Source organism: Daucus carota, chromosome 2 (genome assembly GCF_001625215.2).
Source record: "Daucus carota subsp. sativus chromosome 2, DH1 v3.0, whole genome shotgun sequence".
NCBI lineage: Eukaryota > Viridiplantae > Streptophyta > Magnoliopsida > Apiales > Apiaceae > Daucus > Daucus carota.
Window position 1 is genome coordinate 29,401,512 of NC_030382.2, and position 16,122 is coordinate 29,417,633.

General features: G+C 34.0%; 3 protein-coding genes across 3 annotated transcripts; 1 reads left to right on the plus strand and 2 right to left on the minus strand.

Annotated features, from left to right (window-relative positions):
• Nucleotides 1-51: 51 nt before the first annotated feature.
• On the minus strand, nucleotides 52-3,339 carry LOC108207310 (protein FAR1-RELATED SEQUENCE 5-like). The gene is made up of 5 exons (XM_064086818.1): nucleotides 3,318-3,339; nucleotides 1,977-2,916; nucleotides 1,629-1,887; nucleotides 183-1,392; nucleotides 52-65 (listed from the first exon to the last, which is right to left on the minus strand). The coding sequence occupies exons 1-5, from the start codon at nucleotides 3,337-3,339 to the stop codon at nucleotides 52-54; spliced, it is 2,445 nt and encodes an 814-aa protein (XP_063942888.1).
• An 871-nt stretch (nucleotides 3,340-4,210) lies between these two features.
• LOC135150491 (uncharacterized) lies at nucleotides 4,211-5,387 on the minus strand. The gene is made up of 5 exons (XM_064086819.1): nucleotides 5,289-5,387; nucleotides 5,009-5,165; nucleotides 4,771-4,878; nucleotides 4,606-4,671; nucleotides 4,211-4,503 (listed from the first exon to the last, which is right to left on the minus strand). Exons 1-5 carry the CDS (start codon nucleotides 5,385-5,387, stop codon nucleotides 4,286-4,288), a joined length of 648 nt encoding a protein of 215 aa, XP_063942889.1. The 3' UTR covers nucleotides 4,211-4,285.
• A 4,665-nt stretch (nucleotides 5,388-10,052) lies between these two features.
• Nucleotides 10,053-12,921, plus strand: LOC108208286 (palmitoyl-[acyl-carrier-protein] 4-desaturase, chloroplastic). The gene is made up of 3 exons (XM_017378805.2): nucleotides 10,053-10,267; nucleotides 11,536-11,995; nucleotides 12,220-12,921. Exons 1-3 carry the CDS (start codon nucleotides 10,134-10,136, stop codon nucleotides 12,784-12,786), a joined length of 1,161 nt encoding a protein of 386 aa, XP_017234294.1. The 5' UTR covers nucleotides 10,053-10,133; the 3' UTR covers nucleotides 12,787-12,921.
• The last annotated feature ends 3,201 nt before the right edge of the window (nucleotides 12,922-16,122 follow it).

Consider the following 16,122-nt stretch of genomic DNA (forward strand, 5'->3'; position numbering starts at 1 on the left):
CCACATTTTTGCTTCAATCCTTGTTTCTTCTTGTCCGATGATCCATGCAAACTAGCTGATTATTCCTAAAAACAGATATATGGAAATAAGTTATAAATTGAAATCAATCTATAAGTTTCAATTACCATTAGATAAAAATATTTAACAAGCATAATTGCAGAGAACTTTAAATTGCAGAATACCTGTATTGATGGTCTGGTTAGTGCTAATATTGTCGACAGAATTATTAGCAGCTTGCATGATTGGATTTTGCATCTTCTTCTTCGGGCAAGTACGTGAATCGTGATATCCTTCCAGCATACAGAATTTGCACACCCTTAATTTCCTCTTCTTTCCATCACAACTTTTTTCTGCAGGACCAACAAGTCTTTTTCGGCTACCTTTATTATTACTTTGGAGTGGTGGATGAACAGTAGTTATAGTTGAAGGTCTCACTCCGAAACATTCTTCTAGCATATCTTCTTTTGTAGCTCTGGAACTTTCAAATTTTTCTTCAACCCTTATTTTCAAACTATTCATCTCATCAAATAAAAACTGCATACCATCACCATTGTTTGAAACATATTCAATGCATCCTTGGAACACAGTCCATACTTTTTTTGACATATCCCTAATGTTCTGTACATTAGTACTTTCCATCACATCTGAAAATTTTGATTTACAAAATCTGTCCTCTGCATTTCTCATCCAGCGACTACACAAATACTGATGTGGAATTCGTTCAACACCCCATAGACCCAAACAGTAGAAACAATGCCGACAAAGGTATCCCACTCTAGTAAAAAGCTTGCAAGAACAATCCACATTGTTTGTCAAGAACGAAAACTGAACCTCGAAATACTTCTCATCATAAGTTTTATCACGTACAATATACGTACTAACACCATCAGCAACAATTGGCTGTCCAGCCAAACTAATATGAAAACAACTAGCTTTAATCTGTTTTTGAACCTTGTAAAACATTGTACGAGTGTAAAGCTGGGCTGCTTCCTTTTCAATTTCTTTTTCAGTGATAGTTTTAGGAATACATCTATCTCCATCATTAAGTTTTTTATTTTCATAAATCTGTTTCTCAATGGCACTCTCATAGCATATATAGAACTCTGACAGTGTGTCTCCCCTCTGCACAAAATGATTAAAGAAAAAGTTACTACTTTCTGACCTTGATGTCGTTCTCAGCAACGCTCCCATGGGCTTGTCCCGAAAAAAGGCAGGAATCCACGATTCTCTCATAAGGTACATTTCATTCAACCATACATGTTCGCTCAATCCAAACTCATCCAACACAGAATTCCAACCTTGTTCAAATTCAGATATCGTCAAATGTGATGACCAAACAAATTTATTAAGTTTCTCCATAAAACCAGATTCCGCACAGAAAACAGGACCAACCTATAATAAAAATATTATTTTTAATGGTTTTATACAAATGAGAAGGTATTTCTAACACACAACAGATAATCGAATTAAGTAGATAATGTACAACTAATCTATTCCTCTAATAGAATAAATGATAAAATATAATAACTCAAATCATACTAATGAGTATCTATATTACCAACAAACATATAACAGAAACAAGTAAATCAAAATCATTTAATTTCCACAAGGCAGATGTATTTGATTACCTTAGCTGTAAACTTTTGCATTATATGCCACATGCAATATCGATGAATTGAATTAGGGAATATCTTGTTGATAGCAACTTTCATAGCCGGGCATTGATCAGTGATAATACATTTTGGTGCCTGCTGAAAGACTTTCAAAAACATCTCGCACACCCATGTAAAATTTGTCGAATCCTCGTGATTAAGCAAAGCAGATGCAAAGGTAACACTTTTCCAATGATTGTCAACACCTATAAATGGTACAAAAACCATTCCATACCTACAATTACACAATATAAATTATACAAAAGCAGAGGTGAAAAAATGAAACAAAGATTATAAACTTATACAAATATAAAACTAACATACTTATTTGTGCGATAAGTTGCATCAAAAGAGACCACATCACCAAACACTTCATAACTTTGGCGTCCTGGAATATCAGCCCAAAATAGACGAGTAAGATGACCATCCGAATCTGTTTCATACTCATAAGAAAATCCAGCATCTGATGTCTCTCGCTTATTTTGGAATTTTTGAAGCAACATATCCGCATCATGCTTTCCAATATACAACTTAATATCCCTTACCCAATTCTGAAAATCTGTAGCAGTTGCCCCTATATCAGTGTAGGAACCGGCTATAGATTTATAGAGGCTATGCGCTCTATGAGCACCAATATTTGATTTAGCAGCATCTAAAATGAATCGACGTTGAAGTGAGGAAATAGTTCGATTGATACGAAGAAATTGCTTTCCAGATGTGGATGCTAAAGGATGATTGTGACCTTCAACAAAACAAGATATTATATATTGATTAAAACCACCATATTTCAGTTGAACCTTTGCTTCACATTGACATTTTTTTGTAACTGTCCTTCTTCGCCTTCTTACATCAACTCCTGCAGTGCTTGAGACAAGAGACAAATCCGAATTACTATCAGATTCTTTCGACATAGAAGTTTCATGATTACCTCCCTTCGAACACACAAAATACTTGTAAACTACAATACCATCTCTGACTTTTTGTGATGACTTGCGAATATCGAAACCACCTTGCCTCCCATATTCAGCATAAAACTTAAAACATGTTTCAATATCTCTAAAAATCTGACCAGAATAAGGCTTCACTTTGTTGTCATCAACCTTCGGTATCCATAATCCACTACTACTGCTAAACGAATCATCAAAACCTTCGATAAAATTCTCAACCTCATCATCACGAGCACACTCAACAGTGAAATCATTGTTATTAGCAGTGGAATCAACTTGTAAATCACTGTATCTATTGCAACTGTTATGTAAATTTCCTGGTCAGAAGAAAACTATAATTCAATAGAAAGTAGAATAAAATTGCATTCAAAACAAACTAAACACTTAATTTCCACTATCTATGATTCTCTAGTAGCATAAAAAAAATTATAAGTTCAATAATATAACTATAAGGACTCATATCTACTATACTTTAGCTGTACAACACAAACATGTAATCTGATATTAAGTCAATCAACACTTAAAAGATACCTCACAGTATTCAGAATCCACAACACAAACAAAAATAAATATAAACTTTCAAAAACAACTACCAGTGCAAGTAGAATCACAGATTTTAAGAAGTACAAATCTACTAATTATATTAGCTAAACACAATGAAATTGAAGATAAATACCGGATCATAATTGGATCTCAAATTTTGATTTAATGATATTACCTTGATTCGAAGAAGACGCCATTGTTACTTTACTGTGTTTGACAGAGAGAGGGAGGAGAGAGTGCAGAGGGGAGAGTGCAGAGTGCGGAGGGGTGAGGCACGGAGGCGAGGGAGCGGTTTTGCTGCAGTGACACTGACGGAGGGAGTGGGTATGGTTTGGGGAGGGAGTGTGTAGTTGGTTATGAATCAACTGTATCAATTAAGTGTAAGCATTTATTATTATTTTTATTATTATTTTATTTATTATTATTTATGATATTCCATAATAGAATAATCTTCAATTTTCTTTTCTCTCCTATCTTCCTCTCTTTTTTTCTCTTCATTCTCTCTTCCTCCACTTGTCTCTACAATGTGTTTGCTCATGGTGGAGGAGGAGGAACACAATGACAGCAACACGAAGCCCGAGAAGGCGATCTTGTCGCGATGAGCACGCCTTCCAATATCTTGAAAGGGAAGCGGACTAAGAGACAAAGGCCACAATCACCCTTACCATTCTCAGTTGCACATGCAAATTTTTCAAGCAAGTATGCAGGAGGTGATTATGTGACTAGCTCCACCACGAGTGACGAGGACTCGGCTGGGCCTGGCACCACGGAGGAGGAGGAAGACATGGCAAAATGTAAATAAGGCGCCATTGTGGAGGCGCCCCTGTCAACCGCAACAATGCCACAAATACAACTACTCTGTAAGAGAATAATAATTAAATGATTAATTATATTCAAGAGTAGAAGTATTCAAGTATCAGTATTCTTAACAACTATATTGCTTTTGTGCTTAAGTAGAAGAATTTTTGATGTTCTGCAAAAAAATCTTTTGCAATATAAAAGTACATAAAAAATCAAAATTTACATTTGTTTCGAACACAAATAACACAATTTCTTCAATATGTGACACAAACACAAATATTTACATACTATTTCAAGCATATTTACATTAGCAAAAAGTATTGCTTCTATACATATTTTGATTCAAGATACTACATCGAAATCTAGTGTCTTTTTCTCAACTTTTTCGGCAAATTTTACAGCTTCCAACCACCAACCATCTTTCAAGCAGCTATCCACGCTGTCTATCGTCTTGTTATCAACATTATTCTCATAAATTTTGTGACGCTTAACACCCTCAAAAAATACAGTTGTGTCAGGTACAATTTCTTCAGGAACTGGACGTAGTGGAGAGCGATAACCTGTTATAACATTAACAAGATTATTTAAAATTGATTATATTTTTCAAACATTTATTTCTATAACTTCTAGTGCACATAATTTAGAAATACAGTGACTCATACCTCTGCAATCTGGATCATGACATTTTTGATAATAACTAGCTCTTCTTAGATCAACAACATATATAACTACAACGTACAAGTCAACTTCAAATTAAAATAAAATCATGAAACTCAAAGCTACAATATAAAATCAAAATAGATACAACTAAGTGGGATAAAATGTACCATGATTGCTTTTGTGTTGTCTACCAATTCTCTCACAGTATCTATTTTTTGACATATTATACAACATTATACCATACTCTGAAAACCAATGCCAACTGTGAATTTTTCCTGAAAAGAACATGTAATATCCAACCTACTAATCATATAAACGATTATATATTCAAATATCAATAAATATATATTCTTCTTAGGTTTCTAATATTCAATTATACATAAATCAAAATCACTTAATGGATACCTGATATATTTCCTAAGGAGGCAACAGATTCTACAAACATATCCAATAGTGGAAATAGTGATCTCCCTGTCTGAAATATTCTTGACGAATCAATTATGCAAGAATTTGACAGAAGATTTCTTGGGACTCCATAATCTTTATGGAAGTTCACATGAACCTGAATCAAATTACATCTTATTTTAATTCAAAATAAAATTAACAAATATGCAAATTACAATGATTATAAGGGGTATGGATACATTCTATCAAACAAAAGACTTTCAGACGTGATAATAGTTACCTGTGTAGCAAATTGGAGAGTGTTTGAACAACCAATATCCATTTCACATATAAGAATCTTTTGAACATCAACATCCACTTTGCAGATCAAAGATGCCATAAACATATCTTCCTCACTCTATTTTAGGAATATTTCATTTCATTTAGTTGAGTAACAAATATAAGCATATGAGAAATAACAACTCAGAGTCTTAGTCTAGTATTTTACCATTAACCTGCACTTAAAACGTCCAGTAGGTACAAGTATAGAAGTCTTTCGTGCTTTTGAAGACAATGGTAAACGAAAGCATCGATTTCTGGAATACACTGCTCTATCAATAAAAACTTCTTTATTCACATGAGATGAGTTCCTATCTTTTAATATGAACAATTTTTCAAATCTTCCATCTCTTCCCCTTTCATTTTGTATCCTTGAGCAAATCTGAAATTTAAAAAAATATGAAAGCTTCATCAGTTTTGTGATTAAACAATACAAATCCCAAGAACCAAAACCTTGATGAATACAATGTAATTTAAATCTGAATTACACCTCACCAACAAATGCACCAGCATGTCGGTTGTTCTTAAAAGCAGTGTTAGGGAAACAAATGATTATATGGCGAGAAAATTTTTCTGTCAATAATAGTATAATTACAGAATCAGAATCCAAATTATAATTTGTTAAAAAAAGATTGTTTATGTCAAAATAATACCTTCTGTTGAGGAATCAAGTTCAACAACACACTCTTTATCTCCTTCAATAGAATACTTCTCATTCATGAAATCAAAAACAAGTGATAACAGTATATCAACCATTTCCTCACCATTGTTGTTTGAGTTTTCGATCTTATTGAATTCCAAATCAAAATAAAGGTGGCATGGTAATCCCTAATCACAAAATGAAAGTTTAAAACAGATTAGATAAATAAAAATACACTAATACTACATAATGTAATGGAACATAATTACCTCCTGAATAACTTCATAATGATGACGATATTTGGGAATCATGTTCTTGTACCTATGATTACATGACAAATTTATAAGTTATAGCAACCATAAAAATCAAAATTACATAGATATATTAAAGCAAATAAACAAAGATTATAAGAACCTTCGCCAAAACTCCTTATAGCTTGAAACAACAAACCTCCTCTGACCATTAACATGGTCTTGATAGCTAAATATAAAAACATTGCTATGTTCTTTTTGATAACTAATAGCTTGCTCTTGTCTAGGAAATGTTACCCATAGTTCATTCCTGACAAATATCATATGCAACAATAAAACTTAATAATAGTTCATTGATAATTGTAAAAACAAAACTAACTAAAAGCACATAATAACATTAATCCAATGTACCTTACTGCATTTTGTTCACTAATATCATCACGAATCTCGTGTAATAATCGCAGCACTCTATCTGGCAATGATTAGGACCATGAAATGGACTATATTCATTAGAAGTTTAACACATTCAACTATACATAACAATTTTATTCCACACTAGAATGAATATTAAAAACATTGCAGATAACAACACCAACACCTAATCTGATTCTATAGTAGAAGCGTTAATTAAATAGTAAACTATAAAATAAAAAAATCAGTTCTACATTAGAATCAAATCCAAATTAATTATAAGATACAAGAACATACAAATCTCATATGGAATACTATTCTACGATAGAACATAAACAACTTATCAAGATTATAATCAATCCAGTATACAAGTTCAACAATACAATCCGAAATCACATTCAAAATAACTAATCAACATACATGACTGTAAAATTGTAACTTTACACAATCTCTAACAATATGCAGCTTGAAAAAATGAAAAATCAATTATAATTAACAATAAACCTGATGAACTTGGAACATCACCGACTGAAATCATGCTTTCAGATCCATTGTAAGAATAATCCATAGTTCGTTTGCAAGAAACAGAGCAGAGAGAGAAATTCCGAGAGAGAAAGAAATTGTGAGAGAGAAAGAAATTGCGTTGAGAGAGAAAGAGAGAGAGAAGAGAGAGAAGTGCGAGAGAGAGATTTGAGAGAGAGGAAGAACAGAGAGAGAAGTGCGAGAGAGAGCTTTGAGAGAGAGAGAGAGAGAGAGAGAGAGAGCGCGCGTTGAGCGAGAGACACAGACAGTAGAGAGAGAAAGCAGACAGTAGAGAGAGAAAGCAGTTGGGTCAAACGGTCAGCTGGATAAAATTTCAGTTTTTATACAATTATTAACAGCCGTTGGATAAGATACAAATGAAGGGTGGAGATTGAATTAAAGGTTTACTACGTAACTCTATATAAGATGTCCCTCTCTTGAATTTTTGCCTATATATATATATATATATATATATATATATATATATATATAGGCTCATGATCAAATACAAACCACCCTCTAAATAAAAACTAAAAACCACAGCCCAATCCAATCAAATACCAGCCCAGCCCAATTACTTTAACCTATCCACTTTCTAAACAGTCTGCTAGCGTGTTTTCTAGAGACTAAACCAATGATATACACGCACAATACATACAACATAATTAATACTCACACCAAAACCCCCATCTCTTTCGTGTTAATCGTCTTCTTCTCTCTAAGTCTGCTAATTAAGAGTGTTTCCACGGAGTTCTAAGTAATTACTCTGTGTTTTGAAGTCTCATTGAACAAATCACTAATTTTATAGGAGAAATCACTAGTTTTTGGAACACAATCACCATTTCGCAAAGAGAAAATCACTAATTTCTGAAGTGCATATCACTAATTTGTACAGCAGAAATCATCGATTTCTGTAGATATATCAACAGGTATATTAAAGCTTTACCAACGTTATAATCCACGAGATTGAGAGAGAGAGAGAGATCGTCGAGAAATGATCAGGCGAGGGGAAGGGAAAGGATGGAGGTGGTGATGGCAGAGAGAGGATGGAGGTGATGATGACGGAGAGTGGGCGAGGATGGTGATGGAGGGAGGGGCAGAGTTGGTGAAGATGATGGTGAAATTAGGGCGGTAGTGTTGGCCTGGGTGTGACAGCGGAGGTGGAGATCTGTGAAGGTGGTGGAAGAGGCGGTAAAGGTGGGGTGGACGTTGTTGGTAGTGATGGTGGAGGCGGAGTGGAGAGATAGCAGTCGTGAACGAGGCGGCAGGAGGTGGCAGATGTGGAGGGAGCAGCGGACATGGAGTTGCCGAGAGTGAAGACAGAGTTTGAGAAGATGGAGATGGAGGTGGGGTTGTTAAAAGATTTAGTGATATTGTGTTTATAATTTAGTAATATTGCAGCATGGTTTTTAGTTTGTAGAATAAGAGGGTTTGTAGTGGAGTAGCACTCTATATATATATATATATATATATATATATATATATATATATATATATATATAGGGTCGCACTCAAGAGAGAACCGGTTCTTAAAATAGAATCATGGAACCACTGAGATTCTGCTGCAGAACCCTAAATTTAAATTAGATTTTCAGGATCTAAATCTAAATACATGTTTTTTTGTATCGTTTGTGTGTGTTTAAAAATAAATCTAAAATATAATACATGAAAACGACATTTTTTGCATGTGCAGTTCCTATTAATACTAGAAGGTTCTAAGGGTTCTTAGGTTAAGGGTTTTAAGAACATTTTTTAGTGTGAGAACAATTCTGTTCTAAAATAATACAATATTCAAAAATTGAAAATTTTCAAAAACAATTGTTCTGCACTTTTTAAGAAGTGCAGAACAATTGTACTCACTATTCTCACAAACAAAATGTTCTCACTTGAATCACTGCATATGTATGTATGTATATATGTATATGTGTATATGTTTGTGTGTGCATATGGGTTATGTTCTTTTTAGAACCCTGAATCCTTAACCTTCTTCTATTAATAGGGTTCTGCAGCAGAACTGCACATGCAAAAAATGTCGTGCTTAATTATATATTATATTTTAAAATTATTTTTGAACACACACAACGATGTAAAAAACATATATTCAGATTTAGATCCTGAAAATTTATTTAAAGTTTAGGATTCTCTAGCAAAACCTTAGTGGTTCTATAGTTCGATTTTAAAAATTGGTTAAAAGTGCAATAATTCTAAATTTTGCAACAACATGAAGATAAATTAGAATTTATTGAAACAACAGTCAATTGATATTTAAAGAAAAGAATTTACAATTAGTGAAAGAACATAGAACATATAACTATGCAAATACTTGAAATCTATAATAATATTTTCATCAATAAAGGTGAACTAATAAATTAAATACTCAAAAATATACAATGATTTTTTTGATAATAAAAATGTAGCGATACATTAAATACTTCGAAATGTACCATGAGATTTTGATCAACAAAAAATGAACTGATAAAAGGCGTGTATATTTCAAAAACGTCTTCCAAATTTAACCAAGCCCACATACATACGAGGGTAGGTGCAACTGTAGGCTGTCATGGAAATTACTAGCCACTAAATTTGGAGATACATCCAAAAATATGAGACATGCACAGTTATTACTTCAGTGGGCCCAGACATTTCGATCATACTATGGTCAAGTAACGGAACCATGCATGCAAACACATTTTCTCTGGTAGTGCCAAGTGTAGGTGGGGGTTATGCAATCAATGCCACGCACAAAGTTGTGTGCCCAATTTGCCCATGGTTTTTGTGCTGTTGTGTCACATATTATCACATAGTAGTATGGGTAAAAATGGAATTTAGAAAAAACCGGGGGCATGCAGTTTGCTAAGCGGTGTGTGTATATAAAGGGCATAGTAGCATTGCATGTTTCATCACTTCAACTCCTGCGAGATCTCTAGATATATACATTTAATATATACAGAAAACTGTTGTTTCAGAAGAAAAAGAAGCAAAAATGGCTATGAAATTGAACGCCCTCAGTCTGCAGTGCCCAAAAGGAAACAGCTTCACAAGGGTGGCTCCTCCTCAAGTAGGGAGGGTGGTGAGATCAAACGTGCCCATGGCTTCAACTCTTCATGCTAGCCCCCTGTCAGCGCTCTCTCTCTCTCTCTCTCTCATGTTTTTTTGTTGCTTATTTTGATTAAAATCTGCAAGTTTTATGTCAGATCTAACATGTTTCAACTTTAATTGAATTTTTTGACAAATTTCTGAATTTTTTTGCTGTAGTTATCACATTTATCATGTACATGCATCTATATATATGTCAGTGTATACCATATATTTTTAAATTATAAATTTATAATATTGAACATCTATTTTTTGTTGGACTTTGGGATTCATTACATATGAAGTACAGATCACTGATTTTTTTACCTACAAATATAATATTTTCTCTGGAATACCGGTTTTTTTATTTTTTGATATTTATTTAACTGTATAATAGGGAATTATATGCTGATATATACTCCCTCCGTCCCCCTGAGTTGTATACATTGGGGGACGGGGACGCGGCACGGACTTTAATGCTCCTGTTTTACATAGTTCTATAACTTATTTTTAAGATTTTTCTTTTCTGAATAAAAGTTTGAATGTTATATTTTTATTCAGAAAAAGAAAATTTTAAAAATAAATTATAGAACTATATTTTACAAGAGCATTGAAGTGCGTGTCGAGCAGTGAAAAAGAAACGTATAGAATTAAATGGGACAGAGGGAGTAATATTATCTGTCAAAAAATGTATTTACTCAGTTATTATCTTTAATTACATGCACCTGCTCATTTGTTTCTTACTGTAATTTATATAAGGAAAATGCTTGGTGCACATAATTGTGTACAAAAACATGTACATAATGACATGTGACAGATTTTAATTGGATGGTCCCTCTGCATTTACACCAACCACCCCAATTAAAACTCACCACATCACTTGCCACATCATTATGTACAAATTTTCTGTACACAATTATGTGCACCTAGCACTGCTCTTTATATAAGTCCAAGTGTAAATACTTTGTTAGGGCCTACATGAAAATACACATAAGTACCGAAAGAAGTAAATGGTACTTAGTAATTAAATTTTTTGAAAATATTTTTAAATAATCAGAATGGCGTGTTTTAATTGATGTTACTAATGTTAATGAAAAAAACTTGATACACATAATTGTGTTGTGTTGTATATGATAACTTGTGGTGAGTATTAATTGAAATAGGTCTGTATTTACATAACAATCCCAATTAAAACTCATCACTCGTTATGTACAAATTTTCTGTACACAATTTGTGCAATTAGCGCTACTCTGTGTGAATAGGTGATCATTACGATGTTATTTTATGAGCGTGTTTATGTTTTGGTGCAGGGTGCTTGATACGCTGAAGGCTCCAAGGCCTCACGTGGATGAGATATTCACCTCTCTGGAAGGTTGGGCCAGGGACAACATCCTGGTGCATCTGAAATCCGTTGAGAACTCATGGCAGCCACAGGACTATCTGCCTGATCCGACGTCTGATGGATTTGAAGAGCAAGTGAAGGAGATCAGGGAACGGGCCAAGGAGATCCCCGACGACTACTTCGTTGTTCTGGTGGGAGACATGATCACTGAAGAGGCACTCCCAACTTACATGTCCATGCTTAACAGATGTGATGGCATCAAGGATGAGACTGGCGCTGCACCTGATGCTTGGGCAACATGGACCAGGGCCTGGACTGCTGAGGAGAACCGCCATGGCGATCTCCTCAACAAGTATCTTTATCTCTCTGGCCGAGTTGATATGAGGATGATTGAGAAGACTATTCAGTATCTTATTGGCTCCGGAATGGTAACCAAACTAATCTCACACTTGATTACTCAGCGGATTCAGGGAGAGGCACGGGGCACGTGTCTCCCTAAAATAATTTTTTATATTTTTTTATCACTCTAAATTTTGCAAATTATAAAAATATCCCCACACAGTTTGAATATATATTGATGTTTGAATCTAAATCAGCCACAGTTCAGCTATAAATGTTTTCTGAACGCTCATGTGTTGCATTTATCTCACAGGATACAAAGACAGAGAACTGTCCCTACATGGGCTTCATCTACACATCTTTTCAAGAGAGGGCAACATTCATCTCCCATGCCAACACAGCCAAACTCGCTCGGCACTACGGTGACAAGAGCCTAGCTCAGGTCTGTGGCAACATTGCCTCCGATGAGAAACGCCACGCCACTGCCTACACCAAAATCGTGGAGAAGCTGGCTGAGATTGATCCTGACACCACAGTGATCGCGTTTGCTGATATGATGAGGAAGAAAATCCAAATGCCAGCTCATGCAATGTATGATGGCTCGGACACTCTGCTCTTCAAGCACTTCACAGCCGTGGCACAGCAGATTGGAGTCTACTCGGCATGGGATTACTGCGAAATAATTGATTTTCTCGTGGAGAAGTGGAATGTGCAGAAGATGACGGGGCTTTCGGATCAGGGGAGAAAGGCTCAGGAATATGTTTGTGGCTTGGCTGCTAAAATAAGGAGAGTTGAGGAGAAGGTTCAGGGGAAGGAGAAGAAAGCTGTGCAGCTGCCTGTCTCTTTCAGCTGGATTTTCAACCGTCAGATCATGATATGATGAGTGACCCGGATCATAGTTCAGTAAAACTTTTTATCTTTAGTATTATGTATCTTTAGTATTATGTTGTCAGTCTGGTTATGTAAACTTGTTACCAAATGAATGTTGGATGCAATAATGCTTGGTGGTTTAAGTAACTTTTCTTCCTTGCTTATAATATATAGCTGTTTGAATAATTTTCTTTCTTCTATTCACGCTGCCTTATATTAACTTTTAAAAAGGTTTACTTTTAATATTTTTCTTTTTATATTTTATCAATTTCTATTTAATATCATGTAGGGATATAATATGATATTTTCTTATCCTATTATTTTGTTTTTATTATATTTTTATTTTATATACATAGAGAAGTTCGTTGTAGACCACATTTTATTTATAGTATTGTAGACCAACATCTTAGCCATTCATTGTTTATCATCTGACGATTCTTATTAAACTCCTTTTATTACTTTTTAAATTATGTTTATTGATTTAATATTAGATATACGGTATAGAATACGACAGTTAGATTTTTAACAGTTACAACCACAAGTTACACAAAAGGCAGCAGTTATGTTTCGTGTTGTTTTATCTATCTCCATACTCCGCGTTAGTTCTGTACTTTATCTTCCTTGTTTACCCATTTCGTTCATCTCCGATTTTTGATCTTCTTCTCCATCGTGTTGTACCTCCATTTGTCTACGTTATTTCTGCCTTCTATATTTCTTGTTTTGCCACTTCGTTCATCACCAAGTCTCGATCTTCATCTCCATCATGTTGCACCTCCATTGACTAAAACATATGACATGCATCTCGAAAATAATATTATTCCAAAAAATCAAGTGGACATTCGTTTGTTCTTCAATTAAAACCCACTTTCGCTCATGTTTAGTTTGCATATGCATACAGTGAAAATAGGAGACGACGATGGCAATAATTGGGTGGGATGTTCTGCAACTGACCTCTAAACATAATTGAGGTCGATGATGATAGTTCGGAGGTGATGCTATGCTCGGATATTTAACACAGATGCAAACTACGATGGTACTACAGGCTTATTAACAGTGATGAGATTTTTTTGTAATTGAAGATTTTTAGGAGAGATGTACGGAATAATGATGTATACAAGATATACGGGATATTTAATTTTACAGTTGCAAGATATATGGTCCTGCAAATCCATATACAATTGTTGAAATTAATATAAATATAATTATTTTATTCCTTAAATCTCATGTACTCATTGGTGTTATGATCCGATGGTAGATTATTTGGTCTACAAAGACTACAAATAAGTTAGTACTATACAGAACCCAACTCTACAAAATTATTATAATTCTATTACTGAATATTCTTTTAGTTATATTTATACGAAATGTATTTTTTTTATCCTTTCTCGTAAGAATCATATAGAATCGTGGAAGATGACCAAATTACTCGAGATGGGTTGTTTCGCAGGTTGAACGAATATGAGTAAAATCACATGACTCGAGTATGATTCCTTGTATCAAGTGTTCGTTTGAAATGTATGAAATGTATGAATCGGAGGAAAATAATATAGGATTAATATATTATTATTTATATTATGTGTTTAGTTGAGTACTTTAATCAACAACTCATAGCTAAAAATACTTGAGAATTTGACAAATATACCATCTTTTCCATATTTATTTGCAAATATACCATCTTGTCTTAAATCTTGCAAATTTACTATCTTTTAATACATACAATCAATTAAATTTCAAAAATACTATCTCCCCTATCTCATTTCTTTTTTTACTTCTCTCGTCTTTCTCTCCCTCTCGCTCCTCTTACTCTCTTTCTCTCTCTAGACACTTCCACGTCATCCTTCAAAATCCCGGTTGTAACTTTCATGAGCTTTTCACTAACTTAATGGTCATTCTACAAATCAAAACAAAAGAAACTGAGATAATATCACAAAAGACAGATGTTGTTGTCTTGAAGAAAGCGGAGGAGTCCGCCGATAATCAGGATCGGAGCTTCATTAGCGGCGGCAATTGTAGCACCAGCCGGCGGAAAGGATGAGCGCGATGACGACGAGAGTGGCGAAGACGAGGATGCTGATGTTGAGCCATTTAGTTTTGTAGTAGTATTCATTAAATTTGATTTCATAAATGATCGCTGTGTGTGTGGGAAATTGAGAGGGTCAGGGGGTTTAATTAGTGTGGTGGTATAATTGATCGTTGTGTGGGTGTTTGAGAAATCAGGAGGGTTTAATGAGTGTGGTGGTGTGGGTCGTGATTTCTTGATGAGGTTGAAGGTTGGTTGTTTTTAGTTGATTTTCATATTTGCTTTTAGTTGATTTTTTGGTTGGTTTTGTGATATTAGTATTGGCCCCGTAGGGGTATTATTTTCGTCATTTGCAACTACTTGCAACTTATTATGCAATTAAATATAATTTTCAACAGACTTTTTCAAAGTTGCATTTGTGGTTGCAAATATAGTTGTTAGCAGTTGCAGTATGGTTGCATATGCAATCTTCGTAGTTTTTTAAATATTTTTTGAAACATTGTATTTTGCAATTTGTTTAAAAAAGTGACAGCATCTTTACAAAAATTCTTTTACACTTGGATATTTATGAAAAAAACCCATAATACTTTTGAATCGCTCATTTCAATTAATTAAATTATTATTATTGTATATTTTAAGTCATTTATATATAATTATATAAATAATAATGAAAATAATAACATTAAGTTCCATCTCATGTCCTTCCTTTCGTGCCTAACTTTTATTTGCTGTGCAAAAAACTCATATCATATCATGTGAGTGAGTTCAGTAATTAATTTTAAATAAATTTTTCTCAACCAAATATTATTTATGAATTTGAAATGAATGAAACTCATACTGAACATACGAAACTCATATATAATATCTCTAAAAAATTTTGGGCCGATGATAAATATGAGTATGTAACAATCACTTGTTACAATCATTGGATCGAGTCTTGGACGACCAAAATCAGAACATAAATTGTGAGCACTCTGCGCTCTTTTTAGTCACCTGCCCAGTAATTTTTTGGGCGAAAAGCCTAAACTTCCGCGCTAATTAATCACGGAAAGATTCAAAAGTCCAAAGACCAATCTACCCCTATTTGTTGATAAATAAATAAGGAGTTAGATAGATATGTTTTGTAGTAGTTGATGCAAAGAAAGAATAAAGAAGAGAAAGATGATGAATAGAAGAGGAAGAGTTTTAATCCTATCAAAATCTTTTATTCTGTTCATAATTATGGTAAGATTTTGTCATATTTTTCGCATATTATCACTTTATTTCTGTGATAATGGCAAATAAATTATTTGAATTTTTTTATAAGGAAACGAATGGAGAAATCGG